The 18928-nt window shown below is 38.3% G+C and overlaps 1 protein-coding gene and 2 long non-coding RNA genes across 14 annotated transcripts in view; 2 read left to right on the top strand and 1 right to left on the bottom strand.

Moving 5' to 3' along the window:
* Frmd5 (FERM domain containing) overlaps positions 1-8736 on the top strand; it is a 62712-nt gene extending 53976 nt beyond the window's left edge. For 11 of the 12 annotated variants that reach the window (XM_069111012.1, XM_069111011.1, XM_069111008.1 and 8 more), the window contains one exon: positions 7325-8736. In XM_069111012.1, the coding sequence (XP_068967113.1) occupies positions 7325-7785 (461 nt within the window). In that variant the 3' untranslated portion in view covers positions 7786-8736. Of the gene's footprint in view, positions 1-6798; positions 6942-7324 lie in introns of those variants that run through there. The other variant, XM_069111019.1, reaches the window with a different exon arrangement.
* A 2226-nt stretch (positions 8737-10962) lies between these two features.
* On the bottom strand, positions 10963-15792 carry LOC138178789 (uncharacterized). The gene is made up of 2 exons (XR_011172803.1): positions 14341-15792; positions 10963-12259 (listed from the first exon to the last, which is right to left on the bottom strand). It is a non-coding gene; the product is annotated as an uncharacterized LOC138178789 (long non-coding RNA).
* Positions 15793-16002: 210 nt separating this feature from the next.
* On the top strand, positions 16003-18878 carry LOC138178791 (uncharacterized). The gene is made up of 2 exons (XR_011172805.1): positions 16003-16596; positions 16643-18878. It is a non-coding gene; the product is annotated as an uncharacterized LOC138178791 (long non-coding RNA).
* Positions 18879-18928: the final 50 nt, after the last annotated feature.

Genomic DNA, 18928 nt, shown 5'->3' with positions numbered 1-18928 from the left:
ATATGTAAAACTTATCACCGTTACTACGTAATTTTGTAATGTCTAATTTTTCGTTATTCTAATTATTAGAAGGCTGATTGAAAGTAGAAGTATTTCCAAAATCCGCTTCTAGACGTTTATTTACCTTTTGTACCATGTGTATTTTCGACCAATCGCGGGGAAACACGTCAACGGGAGTCGTAAATTCCCGTTACGATTATAATAATCGACACCACGAGTTGATCGATCCCCTGATTTCCGTTAAGATAATAGGGATGATTAAGAGGGTATAACACTGTGATTATAAATTTATATTTTTTCCACTTAGGTTACACCGTTGCTTATGGTATACAGGGTGGTTGGTAACTGGTGGTACAAGCGAAAAGGGGGTGATTCTAGGCGAAAAAAGAAGTCGAAAATATAGAATAAAAATTTTTCGTTTGAGGCTTTGTTTTTGAGAAAATCGACTTTGAATTTTCGGTCGGTACGCGTGCACTTTATCGCGTCTCGTTATGACGGATCTCACTGAAACAAATTTCAAATAAATCGGTTTATTAGAACTTGAGATATCGTGCACGCCAACGCGAAAAAAGTAGTTTCGAGAAAAACGCGTTTAAAGTTTTGAGACAAGTAATTCTACCAAATGTCCAAATCGGACAAATTGTGAATGCAAACAATTAAATAAAAAAAAAAAAGTTTACTCGGACAACGTCTACCGTTTACTGTCCATTTGTTCCGATCGGACCGGAGCAGATGCCGCGTCACAAAAATGGCTGTAACTCATAAAATAATTAAAATTTTGAAAAATCCTTTTAAGGGCATATCCTTGAATGTCTAAACTTTGGAAATATGAAAAGAACAATTTTCGATTTTTTCAAATTTGTAGACTAGAATACCCCCTTAAGGAAAAGATCCCTCTGAGGATCGAAATAGGGGAAGTGGTATAGTTAGTGGATCAGCGACGTCGCGACGCATATTGTAGACAAATGGAAGTTGTATCGACGGAACCGACGTAGCTGTACCGTGTAAAATCGTGTGCAATTTTTTTTTTCTTTTTTTTTTTATTTAGTTGTTTACATTCACAATTTGTCCGATTTGGACATTTGGTAGAATTTTTTGGCTCTATGCAATTTTGCCAGTGCCACCGCCACCCCCTTTCGTACCGTACAATTTTTCATCGAACTATTTTTTCATGTAACGAGCAATTTTTTCTTACGAGTAATTTAAGAGACAATCTTAGGTGAGTCAGCCGGACGTTGCGTAGTATTTATGCAAACATACGTTTCGCAAATGTCAGCAAAATTTCTCTACGGTCGATTAATCGTAGTATTAATAAATTACAACATTTAGCGTGCTTAAGATTACCGTGCTACCGCTGTGTACTAATTTTTCGCCCAGCGTACGTTTGCAATAAGTGTCTTGTAACTTTGTGGGTACATTTTCGAATTGTTTTCATATTTGATCGTTATTACAACAGTTGCCTCTCGTTACAGTTTTGTATAATGCGCACGATACGTTTGTAAAGATGTTGTGTAGTAAGTGTTCGATTACTTTTGTGAGCCACTGTATATACATGATTACATCAAACTAGACAGTACTCGTTCTTTTCTTTTGTTCTTCTTTTTATTGCATCGAATTGAGCATAAAATTGGCATGAATCTTTGTACGTAAAAAGTAAAAAGGCATGGTCCTTTTTATGACCAATTTTTACACTGCACTGCACGTGTAGATTTTAGAGATTTCATCTAGAGGAACGTATTCTAAATAACGTATTTTAAAACATTATACGATCAATTGTGCTTAACTAATTGCATTACTAACCTTATCATCCACAATAATGAATTCTTTGCTCTCTCAGCTCTAGTTTTGTTATACTCTTTTTCTTTCTAATTGTTATATTATTATCGTAGCGCCAATTTTTTAAATATCGTGTTTCTTCGAGCTTTGTATTTTTCTAGAATTGTCAACAAAAAATACGCATAACTATTATGTTTTTAATATTTCAGTTTCTAAGATACTTAAGTTACACCGCCATACGACGATATTTAAAACACTTTGCAACTGAACAACCGATATTAACAGATTGTCGGTAAAACCTAAATTAGCAACGCTTAGCGTTCAGAGAGTCGACGATCCTGTAATTCTATTATTCGCGATCAAGTCCGTCTTTGCCGCGTTTCCTTAGCGACTATATCGAAGCATCTCTAATTTGATAACGAAAATAGAAATTTTTATTTATTCCAGATCGAACGCCGACAAATACTTGTTGTATATCTTTCTCCCTTTTCAAACGCGATTATGTATCGCTAGAGATCAAAAGACAAATAGCTACACTTTATTTGAACGAAACAGGTATACAGGTGTATACAAGCTGTTTGGCTAGGTGTGATTCTTGAAGTGAAAATAAGATGAAACTAAAGATGAAAAATTGCATATTCGGCTTTGTTTTTTAATTATTGACGATTAAAAATTAGCCGAAATGCCCCTGTGCGCGAGCAAACATCCTTACACGAACGAAAGTAGGTCAGCCTACGCAGCGGGGTGCACAGGGATCCTGAAATCGATAACGATACATAGGCAGCAGCTTACTTCGTGCAAGTGGTAAAGAAAGAGATTATGACATTCAAACAGTCGAACCTTCCCACGCGACGTTTTCTAATAAAAATCGTAGATCAAACATATTTATTTATTTATTACTGTTTAGTCCGTGCCTTACGGTTTTGGACGAACTTTCGGTTTTACATCTCTTACATCCAATTCCCTTCTTACATGTCTACCTCCCCTCTTTTCCACTCTATTCTATTGCACTACCTTGCTTATTCTACCTCTAGAAACTGAGCATTAGGAACTATAAATTATCAATTAATGACTAAAAACTACTGCCACTTTGGTCCTTAGCCTCCTTGCCGTGCCTCCTCCTTGTCGTTTGCCCTTCTCTTCTCTGTTATTGCTTTCAGTTCTGCTGAACCTTCTCCAGTCTCGTTCAGCGTTTTTCCTATGTCCTTTGGTCCTCCCGTTATTTCACATTCTTCTATTACACGTCTTAGGTCTTCTTCTTTCCTTCTGCATAGTCTGCATCTTTCTTCCCGCTCTTCTTTCCAGTATTCCCTCGCTTTGGTCTCGTTTCCGCATCTGAATCTTGCCAGTATTCTTCTGTCCTTCCACTTCATCCTCCCTTCTAAGTACTTTGGTAATTTCTCTTTGGCTATGTTTCTGTAGCGTATGTTGTACTTGGATTCCCTTATCCTTTTCCCCTCTCTTCTGTTTCTCTCTTTCTTCTTTCTTCTATAATTTGGTCTGCTGTCATCCTTTCTTGCTCCTCTCCTGTTTCTATCTGCGTGCCTCCTTTTCTCACCTCTTCTAGTCCTTCCTTTCTCTTTCTTGCTCTTTTCCCTTCCTGACCATTCTCTCTCTCTTTCCTTTACGCGCTCCTTTACTAATTCCTTTTTTGATTCTAAGGCTTTCTCTTCGTACCTCGCTGCTCTTTTCAGTGCTTTTTCTTTCATTTCTATTAATTTGCATTCTTCTACCAGTATATAGTCTGACGTTGTCATATCTAAGCCGATCAAACGTTATATCTGCCTACTCGTTGAAATCCATAACAGTCCATTTTTACAAACATCGTTTGTACGTCCTATTATTTATCAATTGTTCGTGCAGGCAAGGGATCGCACGAAACGTCGATCCTTTCTACTCAAAAATTCCACGAGGCGGTTTTCGATGTAGTTTTATGGATTTTAACGAGTAGGCAGGTATAAAGTTTGATCTATCATTTTTATCGGATAACGTCGCGTGCGATGTTTCAGGTCTTCGAATGTCACGATCTTCTTCCCTGCGACAATTGACACGCCTTATGTTACTCCAAGTCACTTAACAACTCGAATGAAAAAGCTTTGGCGCGTCTCTCGAGACGTGGAAAACGAGTGTTTCGCTATCAATGAAACAGACAAACGCGATACATCGGGCGAAGGATAATTGATTAATAAGCGACGAATCAATCGTCAAGATCTGGAAGAAATTTACAGCAGCAGCCGTAAAGGCCACCTTAATGATTCTAAGAATCGTCCCAGCCGCGCTTTGCAAAGGGTGGACGTTATAAGAAATGTTATACTAAATTGTAATATCGTAGAAGACAAGCCAATCGAAAGTGCGATCAAAAGAAGTGAAATCTGAGATCGGTGGAAAGGACTCGCAGGCAATTAGTCGAGGCTTTTCATCTGCATTTATAGATACGTTTTGCCTACTTGACATTACCAACTGCTGACATATACATTTTCCGTACATTCACACGTTCCTTCTGTTCTCACACTTTCTCAGACTACTCGTACTCGCATCTTCACACGATATCGATGTAATCACGCTTCGTATCGTCATATCATGCGATCTACCAATGTAGAGCGTTCGGCGTCAGATGTCAAGAAATTTAAAGGCTGATTCTTGAAGCTGAAATTAAACGAAAATCAAGAATACCTGCAATTACCTTCGACTCAGAGGTGGCAAACATTCGCTTCAAATTTATGATTATCGCCAGAAATTTCTTTAGCATCCACTCTTCTCCGACTACTCGAATTTCACATAGTAGTTGGAAATCGGTAAATCTTAATTTTTTTAGTAACTTACTAACTAGATATAAGCACGTTCTGGGTATTGTAACGTATTTGACGCGTTACTGCTTACTGCTCACAATAGTTGCTGCTACAAGGTAGAGGACAAATTGTAACGGTCTCACAAGTGACAAAACTAAACAAGTGACATTTAGTAGCTGGTATTCGATACACACCCCATTTACGCCCGAAAATTACCGATACCAGATTTCACCGATTATAGCAGGTTGGCAACAGCTTTAACCGACTGACAGTATTAGCACAGGGAAGTAAGGGAGGATTCTTACTTATGTAGGTTTATTGCTGCGGACAATTGATCGCTGGCAGGCTTACGGCGGTCGAATTAAGAGCACACGGGACGCTGACGCGGAGTAGTCAAAACAGTTTCAAGTAGCACGTGGTGAAAGGAATGGAGCAAAGTCTTTTTATAATTTTCATGATACTCTATAAATAGATATGTCGGAGATGAAAGGACATCGGAGCCTCCCCTTTGGAACTTCGGGAAAATCCCCTAACACCGTAATCTAGATTCTATCATAGGCGTAGTTAAACAATTGTCAGTCGATCCGATTGTATTTGTTCGAGATTTGTGATAATGAGCTTGGGCTAGAGGCGACAGCCAGTCGCCGAACGTAGCCGCGGTCACGGGATGAACATGTCACGCAAATTTTAAGGGTTGGTTGATGAAATAAAATAGCTGAATCGTAACACAACTATTAACTTTGTTTTGATGAAACTTTATTATGAATTCAGCAAGCACAATGTAATACACACTGAATTAACATAGATCACAATTCACTCCAACCACGTTATGTAAGACTTAGTTACGATGATACGTTAAATACGCGACTGTTATAAGGGTAGAGACCGGTAAAGATATGTTGACTATTCTAAGGATACAGAATAAGTGAGTTTTACTGACGATACTGTGTCCGAGGAAGGCTAGGGGTGGGTGTGTCTAAGGACACGGGACTATCGGATTTGTTGATGACAATTTTGGTTAAGGAAGCAAGGGTAGTAGACATCGTCTCCGATTGGATAATAAGACGGTTGGTGGACCAGAAAGGGTTTTAGTCGCCCTCGCGAGAAAGTTGCTAATGGAACATTCCAGATGTGAAGAAAGCCAACTTTCTATGCTAACACGTGGTAGACAATAAACGTAAAAGGGAATCTAAGACAAGAAATACTCGCTTGGTCCGAAGGACCTTAACTATGAAAATTCCAAGACCCCTGGTGGGTACTTAGGACTATCGAAGGTACTCACCAAGGATGTGCAGACATCTGGGTGCCATCCTGTCCGCGGTGTGTGGCCTGGTCTCTGATGTGTATTGGCGATACAAACGCTTTGTCTAACAAAGGTATGGAGCAATTCTATAGCTCTCCTTAAAAGAAATATTTGTAGTGGCACGCGACATTGCAACGGTTTCTGTCCCGTGGCTCGCCACACGCAGATCCTATTCTTCAGGTAAGATGATTGTCAGATGTCGATGCGTCTCTGCAGTACATGTTCGGCTAGCCTGAGGGCCCGTTATAAATCTTAAGATTCAGTTGGCTAAAGTCCTTCAGACAGACAAACAATCTTTGTCCCAGCTACGGGAAGATAGGAGACACCTATTTTTCAACGAACGGCGTCTCCCACTAGCAACTTTCCCTCGAGGGCGGCTAGCATCTTTTTCTAACCACCGATATGGAGATTGACCAATTAGCAGCAACGTTAATTTCCCTTACTTTCTGAACGAAGACTATCCTCGACGAATCCGATGATCTCGTGTCCTTAGACACACCCCATCATAGTTTTCCTCTGCAGCATCATCGCGACGAAAAGTCATTCTCTCGCGAGATCGTATTAGCGACTTACTTAGCGTCTGTACGCTCGGTGGATACTCCCCGTTTTAACAAAGAGTCCGACTTAGATTTTGCGGGCACGTTCATCCATCACCCCGTCGACCGCGGATTCGTTATTGAACCTAGGATCATTATCATTAGTTTCTCGAGTGTCTAATTGCCACGGTTGCTTGTCCAATTCTATAATAATCGTATCTGCACTAGTCAATGTCTTCTGTATTGCTTATCGACAATGCGTAAACCAAACGACGATTCGTTTCACGCCCCTAATCCTAATTCCAATGTAATCCCGACATATATATTATTTATTCATAAACGGCTCTACTTGTGGTTACACACGTACATACATATAATTCTACCTTTGTTTTAGGACACACAAAATTACGTCCTTGTGTCCCCATTGTTTTGACTACTCCGCGACAAGGCTGTTGGTAGCAGGCTGATGGTAGCGAATGGGAGAAACACAGGTTTCGCCGCGTAATCGTGACACCAATCGTCACCACGCGAGTTTTGGCACCTGTATATACCGCGTTAGGATCGTGTTTGCCACTATTAGGATCGCAGTCCTGTGCAAATGCATACGCAATTTTTAACCACGTATTGAAGTAAATCTGACCAGTACCGTCTTGCTTTTCGTTATAATTTCTGAACCACGATCGTTCCACGCGTGGAACACAGCGCGCGTTAATCAGGACCATCCGTCTACGACACGTCGGAAATTCAACAAAATTGGAGTTGAGGCCCCTTTCGTACCTAATTACCTTGTATTAAATTAGCTATCGAAATGAAAGAAAAATTGATCGATAAATCCGTTTATCTTCATACGTAATAACATTCACGAATAACGATCGCGTCTTGCGACTATCGCTAAAAGTTTCGGGGAATTTCTGTTTCAGCCGGTCAGCACGAAGGTGTAATTAACGACTATTACTTTAGAGATTCTTTCGATCATTCGTCGTCGGAAAGCCAACTATTGGATGCATCGGGCAAACCGCACAGTCGCTCGGTGACCCCGGTGCCACAAATGCAGAAACTTCAAAACTCGAAAGTTTGTCTCCAGCAGCAACAGCAGCAGCAACAACAACAGCAGCAGCAACAACAGTTGCAGCATCAGCGGCAATCCAGTCGACGTTCAAACGCTGCGAAACTGAGGCACAAGAGTCTTCGAGTCACGAGGCTTTTCATTCCAGCTTTTATGCTGACGATCATCGTCTTGTTTATCGTGATCGTCATGGTATTCGAGACGGATACGACGCTTTTCAATAACTTGCGCAAGACACCAGAAATGGTGGCCTTAAAGAACCAATACTATGTCCCTATTAAGGAGTTCTTGAGGACAAAGCTCGGCCTATTTTGATGCGACCCGACGATGACCAGGCTGAGGTCGCCCTTTGTCGCTAAGTAACTTCCTTCAGTGCCAAGTCGAGAAGACGTTGCCGAGACCGAGGAGCAAGGGTATCGTTTCTTGTTCATCCGTCGTTTCCTCTTTCGTGATTCACACACGGCGGAACCACTCGTACTTTTCTTTTTATATCTCCTTGATTTTCCTATCTCCGAATCCACGCAGATACCAGCCACTTATTCGCCAAATCGATTAACTCCGCGATACAGAAAGTACAGAAGATCAAATGAAATTGTACAAGTACGAGACACGAGCTCTGTCACGCTAAAATCTCACAAATTTCGCTCCTCCAGTTAATCGCTTTGGCCTGTGAAAGTGAAGGTTCGATTAGCATTAGCCGGTATTCGAAGCTTTTAAACGAATGCCGCTGTTTTAATTCTGCTGCGTTCCTTCGATCGATGGGCCAATTTCGACCTAGTGTATTTTTTTAACGTACGTACGGAAGATTTGCTATCGGTATGTGTGAGCTTTCGTTTCAATTTTATATCGAGCATTTTCTTACGACATTAACGATCTTCTTATTTCTCTAGAGATAAGAGCAAGATCGCGATAGAAAAATTCGAGGCTCGCAGCAGGAATAACGCAGCAACAACGTACCACTGTTCCAATTGGCAAGAAAGGATCGGAAGATATACAGTGACTCGCAAGAGCGTTCGTACATCTGGCATAGACAAATTCTATGCGTGTTGTATAAAACATTTGGAAATTTCGTTAGCACCGTATCGAGGCGCAACTCGAAAATATTCAGGGTGGTTGGTAACTGGTGGTACAAGCGGAAAGGGGGTGATTCTACGCGTAAAAAGAAGTCGAAAATATAGAATAACAATTTTTCGTTTGAGGCTTTGTTTTCGAGAAAATCGACTTTGAATTTTCGGTCGGTACGCGTGCACTTTATCGCGTCTCGTTATAACGGATCTCACTGTAGATCGTTGTCTCGATGGAAAAATTAAAAAAAAAAGTTTTTATTCTATATTTTCGCCCTGCCAACCACCCTGTATTTAGATTTGCTGCAAACTTGTGTTTATTAAAAAGTCAGCGTATCGTACGAATAATTGATGATGTTTATCATTTTTTAACGATTTATCGGATTTACCTGATTTTTCCATGGGTATACACGTACATTACGTATGTTGTAATTTTTGTATACGCGTTTAGAGTGGTTTAAAGCTTTAATACAACGACGATAGTTGTTTCATGTTTATAGCGTCGATGAAACACGTCCAGTACGTTGAAGAGAAGCACCGACAAGCGCGAGTACGAATACTTTGGCGAGCCACTGTACCGACACGATAATACGATAAAAGATTTCGAATCACGAGAGCGCGAAATATCGATACGAATCTACACTTTTATTAAACACCATCGTCCGCGATAAAAAATACCTTTGTTTTACTATTTGTTTACTTTTTGCACTACTACGTACGTATATTTAAATCTTAGTAACTTAACATACATATATATATTTACTCTGACAAAGACAAAGTGTTTTGTACAAAATATTTACATCGCGAGTACTCGTGTTTGCTAAGTTACGCGTAAATTTGACAAGTTGTTAGAAAACTTTGTTACAGTACGTTTATCAAATTTATTTAATAAATTTAGATGAAAGTCAGTTTTTACGTATTACTATTATACATGTATATGTAATGTATAGAATGTGTGGCAAATCGAGAAAGTCATATTTATATTTAAATACAAAAGTAGATAATACACACGGGTGTACGTTCTCAAATTACGATTAGCGATAGTATAGAGATCATGAGCAGAAACATCAACTAGTACGCTGCACAACATACATTTTACTCTTTTTCCGTATAGTGAAATCACATTATGTATGTTTTGATTTGCTAGTAGAAGCATACCATGTATCGAGATTATTGCATTTTCTAACGTATAATATTCGATCGCTCTATTCTTTATTTTTCTAAATAGCGTCGTACCTTAGCCATTTCCTAGGCTTGAAAATCTTACAGCGCGTGGTAATTGTAATCTTCGTTGACGGATATGAAATTTCGTTAACGATCTTTCGTTGCAAGAAATACTAAATTAAACTTGTATTGTATTTGTATCTGCTAAATTACAAATTTGTAACTCCTTTGATTTTATTACTATTAGGAAATGCAATGACCGAACGTGACATGCAAATATACGTTTAAACGAGTACTTAATTTTGAATTACAGCAACAGTACAGTATACATAGGATATTCAGCATGCGCAATCATAAAAATTATTCGTCGATAAACGAATAAGCAAGGCTAAATACCGTAAACGTAAGATCTGCTTTTGTCGTAAACTTTTAGTTGTCATAGTATATTTAACAAACTTTTATAAGGTAATTTAATAGATCTTGTAAGATAGAATGGGGCAATACGAGGTGCAATCAGGTAGTATAGCATATAAAGGAAAAGGTGTTTCTTGTACTTTTATTCCAATTAGTTATCGATGTTTTCCTGCAACTACGTATAAGGGAAACGAGTATGCTTCCTCAACTTTGTATCAGCATGCAACAAACAAGCATCGACCAATCGATATTTAATTTTGATTTACTCTGTCAACATATACGAGGAAAACTGAAGGCGTGTGTGTAAAATAGGATGAATCGTCAAACACGAACAGGCACGTTTCTTGCGTTTTCGGCGATATCGTCGAAACGTGTTTAACCAACGATTATTTATCGAAGAGAACAAGTACCTGTTTATTATGTATTTTAAAATGCAAACGTATTAAATCGATTTATAGCTGAATAGCGTAATAACATCGTAATAAGACGGTGAACGCTATACAGCATAATATTAGAGATACGATCGTTTTTATTTTTAGCGACTTTTTAATAAATTCAACATGTAACAAGAATTAACATTACGAATTGTACTTGTCTAGAACGATTATGCAACAATTAGTCGATGAAATGAAACCCGATATAAACTAATTTGTAAAGCTCGATACGCAGCTATTACGCAATTATTGGATTTGTATATAAAACGTCTAGTTGCATAAAGCTATTTATTTTTATAGGAAACTATGAAAACGTTCATACTATTACAGAATAGTTTCTGTTCGTTATGCGACTCGCGTGGTATTTTAAATTTTATATAAAATATTTTCTTGTCGATCGCGTGTTCGTGTCGTCAGACATGATAAAACTAGTTTTAATCTTAATGTCTCACGATTCATCCTATTGCAACGAGGAAAACTTCGTTCTATTATAAATTCCATATGGCGTATTGGATCGTTCGCAGAAATTACACGACGAATCGTTGAAGAAAGCATACAGAGCAATCTATCTGGCTACGAGAACGTAACAAATTTGCTTTTACGAGGAATATTTTCGAGCGAAATATCGACGAACGTAGCGAAGCGAAATGAAAATTGGAACTCGCGTTTTTCTACCTTAAAACACGATATTTTTCAATCGGTATCATTAGCTGACTTCCCATTTGACATTTGTAGTAGCTTTGCCAGCCGATCACCTTGTAACCGTATGTTTTAATAGCTAGTACGTATGATTAGTCGATGATCTTGTTTCAGAATCTTTATCGCTGAATCTTTACTTCTGATCTAGTCGTATTACTTTTCTGCAAGTACGATTTAAGAAATATGTGAAACACGAAGAGCTAAAGCTAAGAAAGAGGCTCGGTTACCGTGCAAAGCGAAACACGCGATAGAAACAAAGAATCACGTTTGTTCTCATATGTTTGTTCTTATGGATAATTTGAATTAAGGGGTCTTCTGTGGTTGTGAGAGCAAGAGAGCGATTTGTTGGCCACTGTTCCGGGAAAAGCGTGTAGTACGTTTATTCTTACGACAGTTTTTGTATTTAATAAAGATACATTTGAAGAATATTTTGTTAAATTCTCATGCAAACGTATTCATTTGTTTCACAACCGTGCAGGGCTTCTTCTTCTTTTTTTTTACGCCTCCTTTGTAAACCTAATTTCTATTTTGGTAGAATCGATTACATCTCGTTCTTAATTGCATGTATTCCAGGTGTCGATCTCGGTACATTTATCGGTATTTTGTATGTCTATGCGTTTTATCGACGTGCGAATTTCTCAAACAGTTGTCAGCCAATGGGTTCGAGCGATTCTTTTCCTCCAAATTTTCTCCAAAACCGTGGTATTTTTAACGTTTTTCTTATCTCCTCTTTTCTGTTCTTCCGTTGTCGTCGTTTCGAACAGTGCCAGACTGGAGATTCTCAATCTTTCTGATATTCCACTTGGCAAACTTGTCTCAAGTCTGCCCAAGTTTCTAGGTCGTTTCTGTCCTGTTCCGAAGCCAACTGTCAGCCAGTGTATAGATTTTCTTCTAATTTTGTATTTTCCGCATTAATTTATCGTGCTAGCGCGATCCACGATATTTAACGATCCTTGATGGTGGGATTTCTTGATCGTGGAAGTTTACTCGGCCAGTCTGAGGTATCTGCAGACGCTGCAATAACAAGAGGATCGTTTGACAGGAAAATTTCGAAGACATTTGGTCAATGTATCGATCAATTCGCCTAATTTAACGAATCAATCTGTCGAAGCCTTTTAGAAAAGATTCGTTCGACCGATTTTCATTTCAAAACGTTCGTATTTCGATCGATCGTGGTTCAGCGGCTTTAAAAATGTCGTTTTGAGAAAAACGCGTTCTTCAGAATGTGGGATTTAATTTGCATGTAAGAAAGACTTGTTTCAATTTACACAGAGTAGTCGTGTCGAAACTACCAGGAAATATTCCTAAGAACAGTATACCTGTAATTGAAAAAAATATGAAAATTCAACAAGCGAATTTTTTCGCATTTTTAACCACGGAAGACCCCCGTTTAATATTCATTTGCATAATGAAATAAAACGTTTTAAGTGTTTAGTAGAAGGAAGTAAAGCAGCAGTTGCTTTTACTCGGTATGTTTGTACAGTACCAGCGTTCAATCCGATCGAATCAAATGAAATCGTTTGCTCTTTCTATGCTTAAGTTTCTAACGTTCCAGCCTACGAGATTAAACATGAAAATCTTTTTCGAAGCAAACTTTGCGACGACGAATCATCTTCGGCGATTCCAATGATTTCTTAGTTCGGCTGGTTTCATGGTGCAACGTTCGAGCAGACGCGAATCCATCGAAAGAAATTTGCAGTTCTTGCTTAAAGATAGTTTCGCGTTAAAGTCTCTTGCACGAAAATATGCTATATACAGGGTGGTTGGCGGTACGAGCGGAAAGGGGGTGATTCTACGCGAAAAAAGAAGTCGAAAATGTAGAATAAACATTTTTCGTTTGAGGCTTTGTTTTCGAGAAAATCGACTTTGAATTTTGGCTCGGTACGCCTTCACTTTATCACGTCTCGTTATAACGGATCTCACTGTAGATCGTTGTCTCGATGGAAAAATTAAAAAAAAAAATTTTTATTCTATATTTTCGACTTCTTTTTTCGCGTAGAATCACCCCCTTTCCGCTTGTACCACCAATTACCAACCACCCTGTATACGTGTTATGTTAATTGCCAGTGAATTTATTTTATTCGTTAACCCATTTGCATCATGGCTCTACTTAAGAGAACTGGTCCCTATGGCCGCGCGCGATCGGTCTAAGGTGCAGTAAATGACATCCGAATTCTTCATGGTGTTTATCCGAAATTTGCCGTTCAAAGCGATTGGTAGAAAATGTTACTTCGTAAACATCGCATCTTACATTCTTTGTAACGGAGGAGAAAAGAAAAAATTATTTATTTAAAAAAAGTAAGAAATAAGAAATTAAATCGTATTGTTTCTCGTGGAATTCTTCAAAATGGCCGATACAATAAACTGATATAGGCGAGATGCCGACAAACGGGTCAAACGTGAACTCTCGCATCTGAAGAATACTTAGCGACTGAAATAAAAAGCAGTCGCAGCGCGTGTAACAATCCGCGCTTGGTGATAGAAGCTTGGATGCAAATGGGTTAAATAGTGCAGAAGCATTTATTAGTTTTCGCAAGCTTCACCGTGAAAAGAGAACGAAAGAATCGTTTAGATTTCGTTTAGATCTCGTGACAAATTTGACGCGGAATTAAAGGAAAAAAGTACCTCGGTGTTAACGCGTGAACACTTAGGTTAGAAATCTTTCTCGATAGAAAGGATCGACGATGGATGAAATGTCTCTGATAAAAATGAGCTACGTGCATAGATCGTGCAGAGATTCGATTGCCTGCTCGGATAATAAACCAGCCTAATAGAAAGCGACGCAAAACTTGCGACACGTACGTTGCTCCACAGTTAAACGACCAAGCGCTGTACTTTTACTAGTAGAAGTAAGTAACCGAAACGAGATACAACGGAACATAGATATGAAAATGCTTCGTGGTCGCTGTGTATATTACAATGAAGAGACGTAGAACGTTCGCGCTCCGATTCGATCGAAGCGAAACACGAAGGAAAAACTTTAAGAGAAGGATTGAGGCGGCTCGAGATCGAAAACCGATTATTTTCTCAAACGCGTATTACTCGTGGACCTATTTCTCGCAAGAAACACATCGATTCCACTATTTTCCTCTAACCGATTCCAAAAATGCTGAGCAAAGCACAAAGGTAATTAATATTCAGCCACTGCTTCGCTCGACCAATCTTCTACCACGATCTGTCCTTTTTTCCAGAGTCCTTTTGTCCAGACGCTCCGACAGTTGGAGCAGAAGTCAGGTTTTTCCGTGTCTTGGATTCCAGTTCAGCCATAACTATGAACATGTTTGTTGTTCTTATCGTGGATTGTACGTTTCCGCGTAGCTATACAGCGTATTGGCGTATCGTTTAAATCTGCGACACGATTTTCCATATTTTCCACGTCGTGGCGTTTTCATCCTTGAGAAAAGAAGAACTTGCTGCAACGTGAGAAACTAAGCCGATTTAAAGCCAGTTTACGCGTAATGAACATAACCTAGCACAGCTATAGCGGACAAACGTGGTGGTAACATTAAGGTTACGACAGATGTTAAAAAATTATGTTTGCGAATAACAAGAAGAATTCGAAAGTTGCGGTTTACGGTTATTCGAATCGAAAGGAGAATTACGCGAGCCGAGTAACGATACGTAAACTGTTTAAACGTTTCAATGTAAACTAACGACTAGACCATCGAGCGACACGTAAACTATAGCTGCGTGCTAAGAAACGTCGTGAAAATGAATTTTTACGCGAATAAAGGCTACGTCGAGTTTAGAATGCTGCAGTGAACCTTCTGCGAATTATACGAATTTAGCGACTATAGTAAAATGAAAAAATGTTAAGAACGTGACTTATCTTTCGAGTCGCCAAATACCTCGTCTCCTAAACGTTGTTTGCGTGTAAAAGCAAGGTATTTTCAAAGTTCTGGCTAAATCGGAGCGCGGACGCCGAGTTAATAATTTTCTGCTTAACGCCTATCGTAGTTTAATTGGATGAGTGCCAAACTTACTTATAATCTGTTGGATGTTGTGGCAGCGTGTTCTGCGATTCGTTATCTTGCCACTGCTTGCGGATAAAAATCAAACGATGTGAAATGAATGCGCGGATCATCGAACCACCACGGTAGAAACAAATGTCTATCGCGAAACGTCTATAAGTATGTCGTTGTGCTTCTACGTAGATGTTGCGAGAATTTAATACATTTCTTTTCTTCGACTTGTAACGAATTTTCACCATTCGCGATGTTTCTACGCAAAAGAACAGAGAACTGCGCGTTTAGCGTCAAAAATGTTTTAACTTCTCGCTGTTCAGCTAAATAACGAAACGCGAATCTGTTTAACACTAGAACTATCGATAGTTTACACGAAGCTATTTCTACCAAAACCAGTGAAAATGACTGGTCTTTAAAAAATACGTAATAATTGTAGAATATTTTTATATTTATTGATTTATTACTTTCTTACAGAAGCAATTCCATGTTATGTAGTACATTTTTGTTATTATTAATCCATTTGGGATCCCTAAACGAGGCTTGACAAATCTATAAAATTGTAGAACCAGTAGTTTTGACTGGTGTGGTATTTCTAGCGTCATATCGAATGATACGTAGTACAAATTTTTAAAACGCGTGGCAAGTTGTAGAAAACGAGGAAACTGGTTAATCGACGTTCGATAAACAGATTGCAGGACCCTTTCACACTTTGACTGGTATTGGTATAAGTAGCCTTGATACAAAATTATTTTCAGTTTGAATACATAGAAAAGAAAAGAAAATTTATTATATTGTTCTTTTAGTTATCGTTGCGAAAGTCGTTACATCATTGCGGAAAAGAATATAACACGAAGTAGGAATTTTAAAATAAAATTTTAAAACCAGTTAATTTGTCTGCTGTGATAGTTCTAGTGTTAAAGACGACTCGGAACGATTGCCGTGATATGGCCTATACCGTATCGATAGGATAGAAAGAAGAAAAGTATATTCCGTTGATACGCGTTCTTTCTCCAATGTGAATGTGACACGCACGCATACTTAGGCATATGTACTTGGGTATTTGATAAAAACGCGCGAGTAGAGAAATACGACGTACGAAATGAAGTATTTTACTTTTAAAAAGCAACGTGTATTGTATTATATACGTACATAGCATTACTAATAAGCTGATCGGTTAATGTTAATCGTTTAGGGGATGTTAGGCAATTTGAAACGGTCAACGAAAAGCAATTGTTCGATGGTTACACGTAGATAATAAGCAGATTTATTTGAAAAAAATGATGTTTCACGTCAAAGACCTTCGCTTCGCAAAATCATACAAATCTTTTCTTTCGTTCTACTACGATCGCGCGCGTTTATTAATTGGTCATTTTTTAACACGGTTACGTAAATCTCTATCTGTCTCATTTCAGTATCGTTTGCGATTTACAAGTAACAAGTAATCTTTCGTGAATAGAATTTATAGATAACGATTCCATTATCTATAACTTATGCTTTATAGAAATTTCGTTTTATCTATCGATTAATTATTTTTTCATTTAAATTCAACGATTCTTTAACCACACGAATGTCAATTCTCCGTAACACGGTGCTGTTAAGGTAGAAATTAATGGAGTTCGCAACGACGATTGATAAGGCAGGATTTTGTGGCGAGAAGGTCTTTTTAACCCCTTAACCTACGATTCACGTTCGAGAATTTTGGGCCGAAAACGTAAACAAGCTATTATGTATTACATTATATATTATATCTGGCTCGATCATCGTACTGCGGGCTATGCCCGTAGTTGTAGGTTAAGAGGTTAAATAGCGCAGATACTATTTCCTGTTAGATACGAAACTTCTCGCTGTGATCTTTTACGTTTCTTTCTTTCCATTGTTATTTCTTTCGCAAAGTGGATTTCCAATCGTTAGAATAGTCGACTAAAGCGATGGTTTTACATTTTCGTTCGACGATCGTAAATTTTCTGCGTAGACGCGTTTCGAAGAAACCACGTTAGGAAGCGAAAACATAACCAATTCACTTTTTATAATTGCGAACATAATCGACCTCATGTGACACACACGTACACAAAAGGAAAACGTTTACGTATTGTAAACGTATTTAAAAATATTATATATAACTTATAGTTTGTTTAAATAATTTATATTCAAATCCATCGCATCGAAGATTACATAAATGTATATGCGTGGAAGAATATTATTCAAAGATCTTGAAAATCATGCAGCATACAGAAACGTACAGTTTGTGCGATGTAACGTTATATCGTCGTAATATCGTTATACAACATCGGTTGTATAAGAGTTTCTTGAAATACAATAGCGAGGAGATTTGCATTCGCCAACGAAATTAATCGATACGTAGAAAATCAAAAAATAGTTTGCGGTTCGTAGTTGTAATCGTAACGTTTCACTGCTGTAGTCGGATTTCTTAAACATCGCGAAACTGTCAGTTGTTTCGGAAGCGAGAACAACGAAGACGAAAACTCGCAGTTTCAAGTTACATGTCCGAGCGAGAACGTTGGAAACGAGAATCGAAGCAAACCTTCATCTTGCTTGTTCTTGCATTTTACTCTCATCCATTTTCCTAAAAGTGCCTACGCTGTTCTAAACTCTTTTCAACGCCACATTTCGCTGACTTTTCGGCAGATTGTATCGTCTTTTTCGATTCATCCGATGTCCGCCCTCAGCTAAAAGATTTAGGACAACCGAAACACATACATTACACGCATACACACACACATGCGCGCGCGCGATAATTCGGCGTGACAATTCCGATATTTGTATCTAAACTGTGAATGTGACGTCCTGTTAATGTAAAAACTCATTGACGAAATTCGTTGTTCTAATCGAAGAACATGAAGAATTTGTTTCATGAGAAGCAAACGTCTGTTTGATCGCAGGAACGATTCTAGGAAATTAGAATGGTATCCGTGCAAATTGTTCGATTAACTGAATTTCAACGACGACGCACCATCTATACTTGAATTATATGAACAAACGTATGTCAATTGCGATATAACGTAACTTTAAGTATAAAAAGTAAGGTTATCGAGAACGTTCGATACGACAGCTCTAGGCAACCAGATATACGAACTTTCGAAAAGTTCTGTAACGCAGGGATTATCAAATTCGAGGAGAGAAAGCGATTAATTAACTTAAAGGGTGACGTATTCTGAAACTAAGCCGGACTCTTATAATATAAATGGACCACGGATTTCTTTGCAAATTCTTATTTTTTAGAATACCATGAAAAAAAAGGAAGAAAATTGAAGCATTACACTTTGGATATTTTGTATATTTTTTCACGTTGTGTTGGTCCCGTGCAATTTTCCGTCTTCAAATTTCCTACAAATGCAGAAAAATCCGTCGTCTATTTACGAACGTACGATGAATTTAATATCCACTTTGCGTTCCGAGATCGTTTTGTATTCTGTGAAATTTCTCACTAGCTCTCACATATTTTCCAATAACAGAAAAGTTACACGCTTATTCGAAAATGTTGAAACAATCGATACATGATATTTGGGTGGCTCACTTTGTTAATGCGAATGTTTTTGAGCGCATGTTACGTATGTAACTTGTTTATAGAGAACAAAAGATCGACATCTTGTATTTCGCACTGATGCAATCAAACTCATAAAAATGTATAAATAAATGTCTGAATTTCCCATTTTCTACATTCTTTCATCGTGATGTTTATCGCAATTCGCTCTTATAC

Source organism: Bombus flavifrons, chromosome 4, assembly GCF_040668555.2.
Source record: "Bombus flavifrons isolate JBK064 chromosome 4, iyBomFlav1_principal, whole genome shotgun sequence".
In the NCBI taxonomy this organism is placed as follows: Eukaryota; Metazoa; Arthropoda; class Insecta; order Hymenoptera; family Apidae; genus Bombus; species Bombus flavifrons.
The sequence above is the reverse complement of the archived record's forward strand: the minus strand, read 5'-3'. Positions and strand labels throughout refer to the sequence as shown.